The sequence below is a fragment of the Chiloscyllium plagiosum genome, unplaced genomic scaffold, assembly GCF_037043375.1.
Source record: "Chiloscyllium plagiosum isolate Xiang-an unplaced genomic scaffold, Cpla_swu_hap1 HiC_scaffold_2, whole genome shotgun sequence".
NCBI lineage: Eukaryota > Metazoa > Chordata > Chondrichthyes > Orectolobiformes > Hemiscylliidae > Chiloscyllium > Chiloscyllium plagiosum.
In genome coordinates, this window is record NW_028270140.1 from 137,771,354 (window position 1) to 137,791,107 (window position 19,754).

The window sequence follows — 19,754 nt, forward strand, 5'->3', positions numbered from 1 at the left end:
TTTCCTTCTCAAATGGGCATTTATGATAGACTTTTGCTTCAAGACATTCAACGACTGTCATTCATTCATCTGCTAATTTTTAAATACAATTTTTAATTGAATTTAAGTTTAACCATCTCCCGCGGTGCGATTTGAACCCATGTTCCATGAACCTTAGCCAAGGATTCTGATTTACTTTTCCAGTGACATTACCCCATTGCCTACCCCAGAATAATGGCTAAAAAAGGTCATGAGCATGGGTAAGTTGGCATGGAGAGTATGTGGGACCACAGGGATGGGGGCATGATGTGGCATGAGCTAGCAACAATTGGTCATGGGGAGTATGTGGGACGTGAAGAATGTGGCCCTCTTGTTGTTTTCGTTTTATTTTGCAATAATGATAAAATTCCCAATCTGCAAGGCAGTTCTTTCATACATCCTGTCTCTGCAGCCGGCTGCTCCTGAAGCTGCCTCCAAAATGTCCCATGAGGCCCGTAGGCTCCTATTAACACTCGGCCGTCCGGGATGGAAATTAGGACATCCAGGGCACTTTCTCCTGAATCGGGTTAGCGGAGTGGGGAGTTTTCCTCACTTTCCACTCTCAACTCAATTCTGGCCTAAGCATGAATTCAGCCTCTCGAATGGGCACTTTACTGGCCTTGTATTATAGGAAGGACCTTCTCACACAAAAATAGAGGAAATCTGGAACCCTTCACCACACCTCTCTCTTCCACCACCACCCCAACAAATAGTTGTTGGCCAACTAAAACCATCAGAACTGAGATCATACATTTATTTAATAAAGGAATAAGAACCAAACTCAGAAGTGAAGTGGAGATATAGATGGATCATATTCTGATTGAATGATGGGAAAGACTCAAGGGACTGAATGGCCTAGTTCCATTCCTACTTTCCTATTTCTTCTTTTGCATTCAGTCGAACAGGGAAACACATGTTAAAAGCTGCAGATCTCTGAGGCTATTCTAAGTGACTATAAGATCATAGCTGAAGGAGACCATTTGGCCCATCCAGTGTGATCTTGCCATTCAGTGAGATCACAGCTGATTTGGTAATCCTTATCTCCATTTTCCTAACTTTTCCACATGACCCTTGATCCCCTCACTGATTAACAATCTATCAATCTCACTCGTGAATGTACTTGAAGTTCCAATCTCAACAGCCCTCTGCAATAAAGAGTCCACAAATTCACTACCTGCTGACAGAAAATTGTACGATATAAAGTGACCACATGTACGACAGGAGGTACTAAGTTTGATATAACCTTTCAGGCTCATTTAGCTCACCACAGACAGTAAATAGAAGCTAACTTCAATGTCTCTGAATTAGTGTATATAAAACTCATCTGCAGTTCCCACATCTAACGTTGGGTAAGGAGAGAATTGGTCACAGATTTGATGATCATGTTTTTGCCTTTCCTTTATTCTTGAATGGGATGTGGGCATCACTGGCAGTTAGAAGGTTTGTTTCCAAACCTAATTGCCTTTGAACTGAGTGGCTTCCTAAAGCCATTTCACAGGAAAAGCAAAGTTAGGTGGCTTTTTTAACTGGCACAGATTTAATGGACTGAAGAGCCTTTTTCTGTGCTGTAGACCTCTATGACATTGCCATGGAACTGGAGTCATATGTAAACTTAACCAGGGTAAGGAAGATGGATTTCCTTCTCTGAAGGGCATTAATGAACCAGATGGTCTTTTGATGGCAGTAGTTACCATTAGACGAGATTATTATTCCAGATACTTATTGAATACAGTTTTTATTGTCTGCTATGATAAGATTTAAACCCATGTCCCCAGAGCGTTAATCTGGGGCTCAGGGTTACCAGATATGGCACTGCCACTATGCCATCATCTCCCCTGGGTTGCCCACTAACATTCATTAGCTAGACACATAATATGAAGAATAGATATTTATGTAAGGTATCAAAAGCATGTCAGTACAAAGAAGGTAGCTCTCAAAAATGAGAAAATTGGGGATTCAGATGATGTCTCAAATGAAGAAACACAAAAATTATTCTGTCGTATTAACTTCAATTTTGCCAACATCTAACAAAGTAATTATCCTGTGATCCGACATTCCCAGGACAGAGCAGCACTCAGAAGGAGCACTGGTTGGAGAATCAAGGTGATAATATTGCTGATATACAAATTGCAAGCACGCTACCCCAACTGAAGGTGTGGGATTGTGGAATTGAGCCTATACTTTTCAAGATTTGGAGACGCCGGTGTTGGACTGGGGTGTACAAAGTTAAAAATCACACAACACCAGGTTATAGTCCAACAGGTTTAATTGGAAGCACCAGCTTTCGGAGCCCTGCTCCTTCATCAGGTGATTGTGGAGAATAAGATTGTAGGACACAGGATTTATAACAAAAGTTTACAGTGTGATGTAACTGAAATTATTTTTCAATATATTTTTCACTGTAAACTTTTGCTGTAAATTCTGTGTCTTACAATCTTATTCTCTACAATTATCTGATGAAGGAGCAGCACCCCAAAAGCTAGTGCTTCTAATTAAACCTGTTGGATTATAACCTGGCACCTGGTGTGATCTTTAACTTTATACTTTTCAAGTCTTTCTTATCACTTTGTCGATGGACTATTGTCTGAATTTATCATTGTTCAGGAAATAATTGCTGGAGCAATTCCAAAATAGTTGAAATTACCAAGTCATCTTTGGAATAACGTATTGCTTTAATATTTCCAGTGATATCAACTTCTTTCTTATAGCCGCACATAAATAAAAACAAATATTTTCACTTAATATTTCACTTAATAGACATTCAATGTAATTGCACTTACAGTAGGCATGTAGTGAATGGACAATTAGTTGATGAATGTAGCAATAATATTGATACTGAGTTATTGACTTCAGTTGTTTTGATCGAGAAATGTTGTCTTACAATGGATGCAATCGCTGCATTGTGGGAAATTTTAAAGTCATTTGGCAGAATTAATGAATATTTGAGGGCTCAAGCTACTACAACTCTTCCGCCCACCCCAGCCAAAAATGTATATTATAAAAGTAAAATAAATAACTATGTTGGAGATCTGAAACAAAACCAGAAAGTGCTGGAGGAACTCAGCAAGTCTGGTAGCATCTGTGAAGAGAACAGTTTTGAGTCCAGTGACCTTGTCCAGAACTGAAAGCAGCTAGGATATGGTGGTATTTACACTGATGATGAAATGCAGGCAGGGTAATTGCCTTGCAAAAAACCTTCTCTCTTTCCCTAACAATGACCCTGAGCTTGCCACTTTAATGCACCATAGTATTGTGTGCCCGTGCCTACATTTCTGCCTCAGGCCTGCTGTAGTGCTGAAATTAACACTTTCAGAATGTGAACATGTTTCTCCTTGTTTATTCTCCATCTCCACACTCCCAGATCCTGTTCTGTATGGGATTACTCCCAGAGGAGCTACCGATTTTCAACTATTAACATTTCCCAATATTACCCATTCAGCAATTATCTCTCTCCTGGCTTATCAACAGCAATCCCTTTGTCTGCCTCTTCTTTGTCTCTCTTTCCCTCTCTCTCACACACATTCTCTCTCTCCCTCTGTTTCTGATTGCTGTCTCCACCAATTGGCGCTCCTTCCCCCTCACCAATCCACCACACCCCACCATCTGTATAAATACCACTATTTCTCTTTTTGTAATATATGAATATATATGATTTTGGAGGTGCCGGTGTTGGGCTGGGGGGTACAAAGTTAAAAATCACACAACACTCAGGTTATAGTCCATTCGGTTTATTTGGAAGCACTAGCTTTCAGAGCGCTGCTGTTTCATCAGGTGATGAAAGAGCAGCGCTCCGACAGCTAGTGCTTCCAAATAAACTGTTGGACTATAACCTGGTATTGTATGATTTTTAACTATGAATATATAGCTTATTTCATTGGTATGACCAGTAACTATGATCTTTCTTGGTGTATCCCAAGTCCTCACATATAGTTGGAGGAAAGCTTGAAAATGGTTGTTGCCACAAATTATTTACTCATCTTGTTAACTCCATAAACTATCTCAAAGTGCAATGAATGTTCACAAATGTTTTGTTCCTCCCATTGGATGAGGTGTATTCTTGACAGTGCAAGTGACATGTAAATAGGAACATGTGATGTAAATGTAGATATGTAAATGAGAACTCTCTTCAAGTCTGATGACCTATTTTATTTATTGTTTTACTTTCTCGTTGGAAAGGTTCCTGGGCTGACCGTTCACCTTTACATGAGGCTGCCAGTCAGGGACGCCTCCTGTCTCTTAAAACCTTGCTTGCCCAGGTAGGTAATTCTGTACTGTGTGGTTTGTGTCTGCTCGGTTTTGGCCATCCTCCTTCTACATTCACTGTGTAACCAGTGTCAATAGTTTTAATGTTAGATGTTACTTGGGGATTTTAAAATCATCTTGGACATCCATAAAAACATAAGGCTTTTGTAAGAGCACTCTCCCCAGCCTCGCTTTCTCCAGTTCAGTGTCAGAGTTGGCTGATTTGTAGCATTCTTTCCAGAAGGTTGTGGATCCAAGTCCCACTCTCGAGACTTGAGTATGCAATCCAGGTGTCACTTCAGTGGGTGGTGCGCATATGGAATGAGTTGCCAAGGGAAGTGCTGGAGGCTGGTTAGGTTTGAGTTCCTATCTAGTTCACTTGGATGGGAAATTATGATTCTCTGACAATATTTCCAAGAAGGACTGGGATGTTGTCCCTTCCAACCTCCTGGCCAAATGGTATTCCTCAACCAATTAAAAGAGATTAGGGTCTGTGGGACCTTGCATGCAAATTGGCTGTGACAGTCCCCGCTTTACAGCAATGACTGCACTTCAGATGTGTGTTATTGACTGTAAGATGCTTTGTGGACCATTTAATCATTTGGAAAACTCCATTAAATAAAACCATAAGATGTGAGAGAAAAAGTAGGCCATTCAGCTCAGTGTGGACAGCTCTGTACTGTAAAGAATTCCAGATTATTTATCCTCTGAGGAAAAAAAAGATCCTTTACATCTCTCTTCAATTGGCAACTCCTTATTCTGAGATTATGCCCTCTGAGCCTAGACTCTCCCACAATTTCAAATCTAATGTTGATCTTGCTTTTGTACACCTCCTGTGCAGCTGTAACTTTTACGCCTCGTTCTGTTCAATCACCTTATGACCTGTATGTCCTTGTATGTTATGATCTGCCTGTACTGCTTGCAAAACAAGACTTTTCACTGTACTTAAGTTCATGTGACAATAAAGCAAATCAAATTAAAATTAAACAAGGGAAGCAATCTCTTTGCACCCACCTTGTCAGACTTCTCAAGAATGTTATAGGAAGGACGTTGTGAAACTCGAAAGAATTCAGAAAAAATTTATAAGAGTTGGAAGATTTGAGCTTCAGGGAGAGGCTGAATAAGCTGGTGCTGTTTTCCCTGAAGCATCAGAGGCGGAAGGGTGGCCATTTAGAGGTTTATAAAATCATGAGGGGCATGGAGTGGAGGTGTCTAGAAGGAGAGGGCATAGGTTTAGGGTGAGAGGGGAAAGATATAAAAGACACCAAAGGAGCAACTTTTTCATGCAGAGGCTGGTGTATGTATGGAATGAGCTACCAGAGAAAATATCGGAGGCTGATACAATTATAACATATAAAAGGCATCAGGATGGGTATATGACTACGAAGGGTTTAAAGGGATACAGGCCGAGTGCTGGTAAATAGGACTAGATTAATCTAGGATATCTGGTCGGCATGGATGAGTTGAACTGAAGGGTCTGTTTCTGTCCAACACATCACTATGACTCTATATTTTTTGATATACAGGGGAACCTCGATTATCCGAATGTGATGTGTGGGCACTATTTCGTTCAGATAATTGATTATTTGGTTAATCGATTAAATGCCTTTCCTCTGGGTGGGGCTCGGAGTTTTTAAAGTCTGCTCTCTGTTCAGGAGACTGCAGCAGCACACAGCGCGCGAGACCCCACCCACAACCCCATGCAACACTGCCCCCCAACCCCAACACTGCCTCCCCACCCCCCAACACTGTGCAATACTGCCCCACTGCCCCCACCCTGTCCAACACCCCCCGCCCCCAACCCTGTCCAACACCGCCCTCTGACCCTCTCCGGGGCAGCCGGACTGGACACCAACATTAAGACTGCTGCCGCCTTTTTGGGGTAAGTCTCCAACCAGCACAAACACACACACACACACACTTTTTACTGCAACTTTTTGACAGGTTCCACCTCTGCCCTGTACAGGACAATGTTGGTCAGACTATCTGGGGAAGTGGGGGGGGTGTAGGTTTAGGGTACACTCCTCTGTAGAACACTAGGAAAAGTGTGGGGATAGAGGGGGGCGGGAGGTCAGCCATTTGGAGACTGTGCCTGTTTAATCACTGTAAACAAAAGACGCGATCACTGTTCATAACACGTCTTTGATGAAATGTTTCTATCAGGACCTCGATCTACTTCGGATAATCTGATTTTTGGATAATTGGTATTCGGATAATCGAGGTTCCACTGTAGTCTCCTCTGATTCTTTCTTACTGTAATGACTACGACTCAGCCATTTTCGTAAGGCAATCCCTCATTTCTGGAATCAGCCTAGTTGCCCTTCTCTTGACTGCCTCCAATACCAATCTGTCTTTATTTGGGAGGAGGACCAAAACTGTCCACCAAATCACCACTAGTTCTGCCTAGTGTCTCCCTACTTTAATACACCATTCCCTTTGGAATAAAAGCTATGGTCCTATTACCTGCTGAACGTGTATGCTAACTTTTTGTAATCTTTGCATGTGAACTCTCAAATCCCTCTGTACTGCAGCTTTCTGCATTCTTTTCTCATTTAAATGATATACAGCTCTTCTATTCCTCCAGCCAAAGTGCATAACCACACATTTTCCAATATTATATTCCATCTGCCAAGACTTTGTTCACTTGCTTAATCTGTCTATACTCCTCTGCAGGCCATTCCTGTCTTCCTCAAAGCTTGCCTTCCCAAACTATTTTTATTTAGTGCACAAATGTGATGGTGGTATATTCAATTCCAACATCTAAGTCTCTATTTTATATACAGTGAATTATTATAGCCACAGCATTGATCTCTGTTACATTTCAGTCATTACAGGTTTCCATCCTGAAAATGCCATCTTCACTCCAACTCTGTTTTCTATTAGTTAGCCAGTCCTCTATCTATACTCATATATTACCTCTAACACAGTAGACTCTTACTTTGTTATCAGCCGTATGTATGGTATCTTTTGGAAATCTAAACTTTATTTTATTCACTCATGGGATGTGGATATCGCCAGCCAGACTAACATTTATTGCCCATCACTAATTGCCCAGAGGGTAGTTAAGAGTCAACTGCATTGTTGTGGGTCTGGAGACACATGTAGACCAGAACAAGTATAGATGACAGTTTCCTTCCCTAAAGGAGATCAGTGAACCAAATCTTTTCCCCCCAAAGGTCAACAGAGATTTCATGGTAATTATTAGATTCTTAATTGTAGGGTTATATTTTATTCATTGCAATTTCCACCATTTGCCATGGTGGGATTTGAATCCACATCCCCAGAACATTCGTTGAATTTCTGGATTAATAGTCAAGCAATAATATCACTAAGCCATTGCCTTCCTCATTGGTTTACCTTTATGTAACTTCCTTGTTATCTCCTTAGGAACTTTAATTTGTCAGGGATGAGTTTCCCTTTAAAGCCAAGCTGTCTCTGCTCGATCATATTATATACTTTGAAATGCTCCACTATTCCCTTCCCCAAAATGCACTTGGCAACATTTTCTAAATAACAGATGTTAAACCATAGTTTTATCTTCCTTTTTGAATAACGGTGTTGGGTTGATTTTCCATCTCTTGGAACTTTTCTGAATATAAGGAATCTTGGAAGATTGCTACCAGTTCATCCGTTATCTCACTAGCTACTTACTTTAAAATCTTCGAATGAAACCCATCAGTTTCAGGGAATTTATCAGCCTTTAGGCCCATTAGTTTTACTGGTACATTTTCTCTATTGAGAGTTATTTCATCCCTCACTGTAGCCCCTTATTATTGAGGAGTTTAAGAATGTTATATCATGAAAACTGATCCAATTCCCAAAGTATTTCCTTATTATTTACTCAGCCTTATTCCGTAAGGGGCTATGCTCACTTTTACCTTCCTCTTCCTTTTAATATATTTAAATAAGCTTTTACTATCTGCTTTTATATTACTTGTTGATTTCTTTCAGTGCTTATTTTCTCAGTCTTTATGTTTTTTTGGTTATCTTTTGTTGTTTTTTAAATCTTCCCCAATACTATAGTTTACCACTAATCTTTACTGCATTACGTTTTTTTTCCTTTCTTTTGATGCTGTCCTTAACTTACTTATCATATTCAGTTAAATTCCTTCCTAGAATCCCTAGGTACTGAAGTGAGACTTGCTTTTCCACTCCAACCCCTGCAATTCCTCACTCCGTGTGCGGCACGGTGGCACAGTGGTTAGCACTGCTGCCTCACAGCGCCAGAGACCCGGGTTCAATTCCCACCTCAGGCGACTGTGTGGAGTTTGCACATTCTCCCCGTGTCTGTGTGGGTTTCCTCCAGGTGCTCCGGTTTCCTCCCACAGTCCAAAGATGTGCAGGTCAGGTGAATTGGCCATGCTAAATTGCCCGTAGTGTTAGGTAAGGGGTAAATGTAGGGTTATGGGTGGGTTGCGCTTCGGTGGGGCAGTGTGGACTTGTTGGGCCGAAGGGCCTGTTTCCACACTGTAAGTAATCTAATCTAATTACTCTCTACCTTATTATTTATTGTCATTCACATGTCCCTCCCATCCACCACACACATAGGACACCAGACCCTTCCCATTTCTCTTCTCCATGTCCATGACACCACTCCCTGTGCTCTCTTGGATCCCCCTTGAGAGACCCATAAAACCATAGAAAAATTATAGCACTGAAAGAGGTCTTTCAACCTATCGTGTCTAGAATAACTAGCTATCCATTCTAATCACACTTTCCAACTGTAGCTTTGCAGGTTATAATGCCTCAGGTGCAGATCCAGTTTCCTTTTCAATGAGTTGAGGGCTGTCACCTCAACCACTGAACCAGGCAGTGACTTCCAGATGTTCACCACTCTGTGTGAGAAACCTCTTCCTCATGTCCTCTATAATTCTTGTACCAATCATCCTCAATCTGTGCCCCGACGATTGGCCTCCTACTAAGAGAAAGCTTTCTTGCCTTTCCTCTCCACTTTATCCTAGCCCCTCATTACTTTGTACACCTAAATTAAGTCAACAACCCCCTCACACCCCACCCCTACCCTTTGACCTCCTTTCTTTGAGGGACAACAATTGCAGCCTATCCAGTCATTCCTCATAGCTGCAATTCTCAAGCTCCAGCAGCACTCTTGAAAATCTATTCTATCACATTCTTCAAGCTTCCCCTGATTCCGGATGCATCATGGCTTGGTACAGCAACTGCTTTGCCAGGACCACAAGAAACGACAGAGAGTTGTGAACATAGCCCAGTCCATCACACAAACCAACCTTCCATCCAGTGACTCCATCTATACTTCTCACTGCCTTAGAAAGGCAGCCATGAAAGACCATTCTCATCCCAGTTATAATCTCTTCTGAGCTCTTCTTTCAGACAGAAGGTACAAAAGCTTAAACACACAGACCAACAGATTCAAGAACAGCATCTTCCCTGCTGTTATTAGACTTCTAAATGGACCTCTCAAATTTTAAATTTTAAATGACCTTGCTCTTTGTGCACCTTCTCTGCATCTGTAACATTATATTCCTCGCTCTACTCTATTACCCTTATGCACTTTGTATGGTATAATCTGCCCGCACTGCACAGAAAACAAAACTTTGCACTGTGCTTCGGTACATGTGACAATACTCAATTAAATCAAATCACCAGAAAATGTCAGCACCCAGCTACTTACGCTGTGCCATCCTACTTCCTGCTCTTACCAGCTCCAAAAATACTATTATTAGTAGCTGAATCAGAATCAACCACCCTGTCCTTCTTCATCTTCAAATAATGGAGGGGATGGATCAGTTAGACTTTGACATCTCCAGCTCTGTCCAACGCATTGATGACACTAAATCATCTTGTGTGACGGTGAAGAAATCTTGCCCTGTGCTTTGGTGTGGTATTGCGGGGAACATTTAACATCACATGATGGGGAAAAAAATTGGTTAAACGCTCGAGTTATATTTCAGTAAGTGAAAAGGACTGTGGTAAAAGATCAGAAACACCTTTCAGGACCAGGCTGAATGTACACAAACTCCATAAGTTTGATAAAACTTCAGTAATCTTCTTAACAGCTACTTGTATATTTCAAACTGTAATTTTAGCCAAAACAAAACCTCAGTATAACAGAAACAGAGTTATGGAATGACGCAAATGATTAATTTTTTTTAGGACTAAGGTTCAGTGCTACCGATGACGTACATTCCATGATAATCTGGAAATTCATCAGCATATTTAAAGTATATAGTGTGCATTTTTGTAAAGATGCGAAACATGAAAGGGAAATAGGGAATGATTTGGATCCCTCCTCTCCTCAAGGTTCAGCCAGACTGTGGCAGTATTCACAATAAAGGCTGATTATTGTCAGTTCAATTGATTTTTTTCGAGTACTGTTGATTTCTTTCGCTCTCACAGATCCCTGCTAATTAAATTCTGTTCTGACATTGGGTCATTTTTTTTGTGCTAGAACGGTGGAAACTCAGCTGCTGGAGATATAAACTCCAGAACTTTCTCTAAGAATCCACAACATGGCTTTGAACTGTGTGCTACTCTGGCCTACATTTGACTCCAGATACACAGGAAATGTAGTTGACTCTTAACTACCCTCTAATATATCCTAGAAAGTCACTCAGTTATATCCACGGGCAACCAAGAATGAGCAATACATGCTGGCCCAGCCAGTGATGTCCTCATCGTATGAGTGACTGTTAGAAAATGGCGCCAGTTGCTATAGAGCTATCAGATGGTGAGACTTTTGGATGTTACAGTCCCTGATACTTGCATTCATGCAGTTGTTCACTTAAGTAATTTCACCACATTTAAAATGGAAGTGATTTTTTTTTTTCTCTCAGAGGTCGTGACTCATTGGATCCCCCCTTCCTGCAAAGGTGATGGAAACAGCCCTTGAATATGTTTAAGACAGAGGGAGATAAACATTTGCTAAGCAATGTGATTATCAGCAACAGACAGGAATGTGGATCTGATTAGCCACAATCTTACTGAATGGCAAAGCAGACTTGAGGGGCTGAATGGCCTTCTGTCGATTTGGGGTACACATAGCTCAACACCAGATTCCCAATAACAGATGACTGGTGCCATGATGGTGGGACTAAATCTAGCCCACTATATTTAAATAGGTACCAACAGACAGAAGGAAACATCATTTAGAAGTATAGCTACATGGCTGTTGATGTGGGATGAAGAAGGAGAGTATTTTACAGTTAAATAAGTTTTTTTTTGATGGGTCCATCTTAACAATTTGATGACACTGTTGTAACTTTAGTTGTGTTCTGCAGGGTCACAGTGCCAACACATTGACGATAGATCATGTTTCTCCTCTGCATGATGCCTGTCTGGGAAACCATGTGGCCTGTGCAAAAGCCCTCATAGAAGCAGGTGCCAATGTAAGTATCCTGAAGTGGATGCCATGAATTGTATTATTGGTATAATCTCTCCTTTCTTTTTGTAGGGATGGTGTGTGGGTGTTGGGGCAAGTCCAGCATTTGTGGGCTATCCTTCAGCATCCTTGAGTGCTTTTCCAGAGCCATTTCAGACACTATTTAGCACTCAAAACATATTACTGTAGGCCTGGAGTCACATGTCACCACAGGTCAAGAATTACAGATTTCCTTCCCTAAAAGACATTAGGGAAGCAGATATTTGTTTGTGATAATATTGCCAGGGTTGGAGAATTTGAACTTTAGGGAGAAGCAGAATAGGTTGGGATTTCCCAGGAGCATCAAAGGCTGAGGGGTGATTGTATAGAAGTTTATGAAGTCATGATGGACATAGATAGGGTGAACAGTTAAGATCTTTTCGCCAAGATAGCAGAGTCCAAAACTAGACAGCACAGGTTTGAGGTGAGAGGGTAAAGACCCAAGAGGATCCTACGTGGCAACTTTTTTAGGCTGGGGATAGTGTGTGCATGGAATTAGCTGTCAGAGGAAATGGTGGAGGCTGGTACAATTACAGCAGTTAAAAGGCATCTGGATGGGTATATGAATAGGAAGGGGACAAATGCTGGCAAATGGGCCTAGACTAATTTAGGATATCTGGTCAGCATGGATGGGTTGAATTGTTTCCATGCTGTATAGCTCTATGATATGACTCTAACTGAGAGATTTATGCTCGTCATTACTGACACTAGCTTTTGTTCAGATTTTACTAACTGATTTTAAATTCTGCAAGTTGCTATCAAGGAGTTTGATCCCTGAAATGTCTGAACACTAGGCCAGGTTTTTCAGTGACATTAGAATCCCTACAATGTGGAAAAAGGCCATTCAGCCCATTGATTCTGGACTGGCCTTCAATAAGCATTCCATCCAGACTCAGTCCCTAGTCCTATCTTGTAACCTTGCATTTCTCATGGCTAATCCATCTAGTTTACACATCCCTGGACAATACGGGCAATTTAACATGCCCAATCCATCTAACCTGCACATCATTAGACTACTACATGACCATGGACTTTGGTCAGGTAAAGTTCTGTGTGAAGGTGAGCTAGCACAGACTCCTTAGACAGCTCTATCCAATTTCTATACTTGCTGTTCTACATTTGTGGATTAGCCCTTTATCCTGTAGATGACTGAGCTCTTCTTCAATAGAATCTTCCACAACAGCAGTTTGCTGTTTCACTGACTAAACCATCCTAGTGCAAACCCTTTCCCTCATCTCAGATATTTCTCATCCTCCTCAAATTACAGGCAGTTTTGAAGGTGACTCATGCCTCTTTAAGAACACAGCTGGCATGGGATAACCTGCCGTTTGATACTGAAACAAATCACTTTGCACCTCAAGCAATGTTCTGAGGAGTATTAGAGTGCACTTTCATCTCCCTGAGGGATACAAGCACACACAGGGCATGTGGTACTGCAGTCTTCCATGCCTGTGGACTAAAGTTGCAGTTCTCCTTGATGTCAGCAGAAGGTGCAATGGCATTGGGCATCAGATCAATCTGGGAGACATGGATGTTACTGAGGAACATGGAGGAGCCTACAGCAAATAGGGTAGGAAACAAGCATTTAGATGCAACACAGGGTCAAGGATCATGAGGTCACTGCAGGAAGATAGTTTCTGGCTATAGGTGCTGCCTACCCCACTCTTTAGAAAGGTACCTCCATTTAATTGGTGAGGTGATGGCTTAGTGGTATTATTGCTGGACTGTAATTCCAAAAAGGGTTCATCCAGACATTTCTGGTGAAGGGCCTGTGTCCAAAACATTGACTGTTCTGCTCCTCGGATGCTGCCTGACCTGCTGTGCTTTTCCAGCACTACATGTTTCGACTCTGTTAATCCAGAATCCCACGTAATGTTCTGAGCACCCGGGTTCATATCACATCACGGTAGATGGTGGAATTTGAACGCAATTAAAAATCTGGAATTGATATGCTAATGATGCCCACTGTTGATTGTTAGGAAAAACCCATGTGATTCACTAATGTCCTTTCGGGAAGAAATCTGCATCCATACCTGGTCTAGCCTACATGTGAGTCCAGACCCACAGCAATGCAGTTGACTCTTAATTGCCCTCTGGACCATTAGCAATGGGCAATAAATGCTGGTCTCGCCAGTGATGTCCATATCCTGTGAATGAATGAAAAAAATTGGCTACTTCCTCATGTGGTGGGAAATCATTGTGACATTGGCAAAATGCCATTGCTAAGTTAAAATATCCCTTAGTAGGGGTTTTGATGTTGGTAAATCACCTGTCCATTTTTATAATGCTGCAGCCAGTCTCCTCTATCCCTGTTATTAATAAAATGCCAAGACTCAGGGAGTCACTGCAACACAGCTCTTCATAAATATTTTACTGCTTCCCTGGAGCCAGATGGATTCAGCCTGATGCATTTTCTTTAAATTGATGTGAATGCCCACATAGTCTCTCCAATAGTAGATCTCAGTTGGGTTATTGTGTAAAGTTTATGGCCCCACATTCTATGAAAATTGTGAAGGCATTGGAGAAAGAGTGCTGGAGTCAATAACGAGAATGGTTCCAGGTATAAGAAACGTTTCAGATATGAGGATAAATTGAAGAAGTTGGAACAGTTCTCCTTGGAGAGGAGACCTGATAGGGATTTTCAAAAGCATGACTGGGCTGGACAGATTAGATAGGGAGAAGCTGTCTGTGCTTGTAAAAGAAACTAGGACGAGAAGACTCAGATTGAATGTGCTAAACAAATAAAGCAAGGATGAGGTATAAAAAAAAAATTCACACAATGAGTAGATGGGTATGGAATGCACTGCCTGGAAATGTGATGGGGGAATGTTCAATTGAGGCATTCATAAGAATATTGGATGATTTATTCGGACAGTAATGGTGTACAGGGATACAGGGAAAAGGCAAAGATTGGCAGTAGATATTAGAGCCAAACTAGATAATAGAGCTGGAAGGATGGACTGAATGGCCTTCTCCTGCACCATAATAATTCTGTGATTCATCTCATATTTTTGTCCCAAAATTGTTCATAGGTCAATGCCACAACCATTGATGGAATCACTCCCCTGTTCAACGCGTGTTCCAGTGGCAGTGCGAGTTGTGCAGAGCTGGTGTTGCAGAATGGTGCCAAACTACAAGGGCAGGACTGTTGGGCTTCAGCCATTCATGAAGCATCAAGTAAAGGTCAGTCACCAATCCAGACTGAGACCATTTCATTTTTAAAGCTAGTACAAAACATCATGCATTCTGAAAATCAGAAACAGAGACATTAAACTCTGGGAAATACTTAGTGGGTCAGTAGAGAGTGGAAAAACACAGGCAACCCTTCAGACTTTCATCAGCGTGGCATTTTCACACTTTTTCTTACATTTCACAAATATCATCCAAATGTTTAATTTGTGGAAATACAGTATACACATGTAAAGGTAAAGTTGCCATAGTCCCATAGAGGTGGTGGTTTAACCTGAGGGTCACCACACCTCCCATGATGTGGGAAGAGTTTGACAAGGAGAGTCCTTCATGGTAATCTCAGCTGATGCAGGACTTGAACTCACAACAGTGGCACTTGTCTGCACTGCAAACCAACTAGACAACTAACTAAGCTAACCAGGCCCTATATGTGTTCAATCATAAATGTACATATGTAACCATATGTAGTGCATGTCTATGATCAGCATAAGGACACAAGCCTTTCCATTGTAAATTGAGCTGCCCAGTCTCCTGAGGCAACAGCCAGTCTCCTTTTAATCCTGCTGTTAGTAAAATATTAAGATGCAATCTCATGTTAGGAAGTCACTTTAATCAACTCTTTTTTTGAGTTTTTCACTGGCTTGTTCAGCTCCCAGCCTGCTTGCCCAGGGTCAATTTAATTCAGCCCATTGCATTTCATTCAAATTTATGAATACATACAGATTGTCTCTGTGATGGTTGACTTCAACTGGCATACTGTGTATAGTTGTGAGTCCTACACTATGAATGTATAGGAGAGTGTGCTGAACTGGTCCACTAGAATGAGAAACTTCAGTTATGAGGATAGTTTGAAGAAGTTGGGACAGTTCTCCCTAGATTGAGAGGAGGTCTGACAGACGCATATCTACTTAAGTTTCATAAAAAAGTAGACTTTTCTTGATTTCTCAACCATAGTTATCTTTGTTCAATCTTTTGTAACTAGGTCGCAGTGAATGTATGCAGGTGTTGATCTCCTGGGGTGTGGACATTGACCTGGACATCTCTCAACAGGGAACACCCCTTTATGTAGCTTGTGTCCATCAACAGTATTTTTGCATTAAAAAGCTTCTTCATGCAGGTGAGACTCTTTGCAATTAAAGTGGTAATTTGGACTTAGTTACATTATGGAGAGATGGTCGTGTATTTATAAAATTACTTACCATTGTGGGCTGTTGAGGTTGTGTCATTAAGTATATTCAAGGCTGAGACAGATAGAATTTTAATCAGTATGGGAAATGAGGACTGTGGGGAAAAAGCAGGAAAGTGAAGTTGAAGATTATCAGATCTGCCATGATCTCATTGAATGGCGGAGTATGTTTGATGAGCTGAATTTTAATCTTCTGTTCCTATGACTCATTGTCTTATTCGGAGAAAGTACTTGATAAGCTAAAAGGTCTAAAAACTGATAAATCACCTGGCCCAGGTGGGCTACATCCGAGAGTTCTGAGGGAGGTGGCTGAAGAAATAGCGTTGGTTGTAATCTTTCAAAAATCACTGGAGTCAGGGAAAGTCCCAGATGATTGGAAAATCACTGTTGTAACCCCCTTGCTCAAGAAAGGATCAAGACAAAAGATGGAAAATTATAGGTCGATTAACCTAACCTCTGTTGTAGGTAAAATTCTAGAATCCATCGTTAAGATTTCTAAATTCTTGGAAGTGCCGGGTTGAATTAGAACAAGTTAGCATGGATTTAGTAAGGGGAGGTCATGCCTGACAAATCTTTTAGAATTCTTTGAAGAGGTAACAAGTAGATTAGGCCAGGGAAACCAGTGGATGTTCTACCAAGACTTCCAAAAGGCCTTTGATAAGGTGGCTCATAGGAGGCTGCTGAGTAAGGTGAGGGCCCATGGTGTTCGAGGTGAACTACTGGCATGAATTGACAATTGGCTGTCTGAAAGAAGGCAGAGAGTTGGATTCAAAGGTTCTTTTTCGGAATGGCAGCTGGTGACAAGTGGGGTCCTGCAGGGTTCAGTGTTGGGGCCACAGCTGTTCACTTTATATACAAATGATCTAGATGAAGAGACTGGGGGCATTCTGGCAAAGTTTGCCGATGATAAAAAGTTAGGTGGACGGGTAGGTTGTTCTGAGGAGGTGGGGAGGCTACAGAAAGATTTAGATAGTTTGGGAGAATGGTCCAAGAAATGGCTGATGAAATTCAGTGTGAGCAAATGCGAGGTCTTGCACTTTGGAAAAAGGAACACAGGCATAGATTATTTTATAAACTGTGAGAAAATTCACAAAGCCAAAGTACAAAGGGATCTGGGAGTGCTGGTACAGGATGCTCTAAAGGTTGACTTGCAGGTTGAGTCCGTGGTTAAGAAAGCAAATGTAAGGTTGTCATTTCTTTCAAGAGTGTTGGAATGTAAAAGCAGTGTGATGCTACTAAAACTTTATAAAGCTCTGGTTAGGCCCCATTTAGAATACTGTTTCCAGTTTTGGACCCCACACCTCAGGAAAGACATACTGGCACTGGAGCGTGTCCAACAGAGATTCACATGGATGATCCCTGGAATGGCAGGCCTAACATACGATGAACGGCTGAGGATCCAGGGATTGTATTTGTTACAGTCCAGAGGGTTGAGGGGAGATCTAATAGAAACTAACAAGATAACGCATGGCTTAGAAAGGGTGGATGCTGGGAAATTGTTTCTGTCAGGGGATACTAGGACTTGTGGGCACAGCCTTAAAATTAGAGGGGGTCAATTTAAAATGGAAATGAGGAGACATTTCTTTAGCCAGAGAGTGGTGGGCCTGTGGAATTCACTGCCACGGAGTGCAGTGGAGGCCGAGACATTAAATGTCTTCAAGTTAGAGATTGATAAATTCGTAATCTCGCAAGGAATTAAGGGATATGGGGAGAGTGCAGGTAAGTGGCGTTTGAATGCCCATCAGCCATGATTGAATGGCAGTGTGGACTTGATGGGCCAAATGGCCTTACCTCCACTACTATTTCTTATGGTCTTATTATGTGTTGGACTGGGGTGGACAAAGTTAAAAATCACACAACACCAGGTTAAAGTCCGACAGGTTTATTTGGAAGCACTAGCTTTCAGAGCGCTGCTCCTTCATCAGGTAATTGTGGAACAGGAGCATAAGACACACAATGTACAGCAAAAGGTTACAGTGTCATGCAACTGAAATGATATATTGAACAAACCAATTTAACAACAATCTAGATTTGTTCAATATATAATTTCAGTTGCATGACACTGTAATCTTTTGCTATAAATTCTGTGTCTTATGATCCTGTTCCACAGCTCACTGATGAAGGAACAGCACTCCAAAAGCCAGTGCTTCCACCTGTTGGATTATAACCTGGTGTTGTGTGATTTTTATCATTGTCTTATGGAGATGAAGTTTAATAATTAATTTTATTGATGTCTTACACATATCTCATGAAAATCTGAATTGTTTACTGAGTTGTGTCCTGCTTGGACCATTCTTCTACTCCTGTAACAATTGTCCTCGGTGTCTTGTGAGGCTTTGTTTCAATGTAAAATGAAATGCCATTGCAATCAAAATGAGGTTACAATTAATTAGCAATGCTAAGCACTGCCCATTTATAATTTGGTACACACTCTATTCTTGCATCACACAGAATGACACAACAACTGGCTCCTGCCCACATTTATATTTTGGGCAAGCCTGTTACCACGCATTTTCATTTATTCAAGCAAAATTATCTACCAGCGTCTCACTTCTTTTTGAGTTTATCAAGCTTCCCTTGAAATGTATCTTATGTTATTCTGCTCAACAATTTCTCCTGGTAATAAAGACAGAGGCAAGACTGAGAGCAAAACCAGAAGACAGCACAATATGCCTCCCTGATGCCTTGTCTAGCTAATTATTCAAATAGGGAAGAGTGCCCAGGAATGTACACTTTGAGAAACCAGTTGATTGAATGGATTATTCTGGTCTTATGCCTGAGCATGTCGGAAAATTCAACCAAAGTGATCGCACATTGAAAGCTTTTGTGTCCATTTTAATAATAGACAAGAGGGGATCTTGTGGTGAACTCTCTGCTTCAAAGAGTGTAGAAATCCAATATGTTGCAGGAATAGGATAAACCTCTTAACAATTCATTCGTGATGGGATGAAGGCATCACTGAGCAAAGCCAGCATTTATTGCCAAGATCCCTAACTGTCCAGAAGTCAGTTGAAGGTCGACACATTGCTGTGGTTTGAAATCACATGTAAACCAGACTTCCCTCCCAAAAGGACATTAACGAACCCATTTTTTTAATGACAATCAGCAATGACCATTAGACTAGCATTTTTTTTTCAAATTCCAGGTTTTTATCCATGATGTACCTATGGGAGACCTGGTGAGCACAGGAAGTACTGTTGTTTCTGCCATTCTCTGAAAGCCACCAGACAGTGCCTTGGCAAAGTACACTCCCATTCATAAAGGTCAAGTTCCACTTTAGAGACCTGAGCACAACAATTAGGCTGATCCTTACAAAATTATAAGGGAGTACTGCATTGTCTGATCATTTAGATAAAACCTTAAATTAAGGCCCTACTTCCCCTCATGGGCAGCTATACAAGAATGTCTTTCTTAAGAGTGTTTGTGGGATATGTGCACCACCGGTTAGGCAACCATTTGTTGCCTGTACCCAAATACATTTGAGCAAATAATTCTAAGGCATCATCTTGAACTGCGACAACAGGTAGTTGGTAGGTATGCCCACAGTGTTGTTTGGACGGGAATTCCAAAAGTTTAACTGAGTCCCAATAAAGGAATGGTAAGATATTTCCAAATCAGGATGGCGTGTGGTTTGGAGGTACAAGTGATATTGATCCCAAGCATCTGCTGTCCTTGTCCTTCTGGATGATAGAGCTCATAGATTTAGAAGGTGCTGTCAAAGGA

At 41.3% G+C, this 19,754-nt stretch overlaps 1 protein-coding gene across 3 annotated transcripts in view; it reads left to right on the forward strand.

Annotated features, from left to right (window-relative positions):
- Positions 1-19,754, forward strand: part of asb5b (ankyrin repeat and SOCS box containing 5b) — a 67,219-nt gene that overhangs the window by 36,610 nt on the left and 10,855 nt on the right. For all 3 annotated transcript variants that reach the window (XM_043704784.2, XM_043704792.2, XM_043704817.2), the window contains exons 2-5: positions 4,195-4,274; positions 11,517-11,624; positions 14,689-14,839; positions 15,828-15,962. In XM_043704784.2, the coding sequence (XP_043560719.1) occupies positions 4,195-4,274; positions 11,517-11,624; positions 14,689-14,839; positions 15,828-15,962 (474 nt within the window). The remainder of the gene's footprint in view (positions 1-4,194; positions 4,275-11,516; positions 11,625-14,688; positions 14,840-15,827; positions 15,963-19,754) is intronic.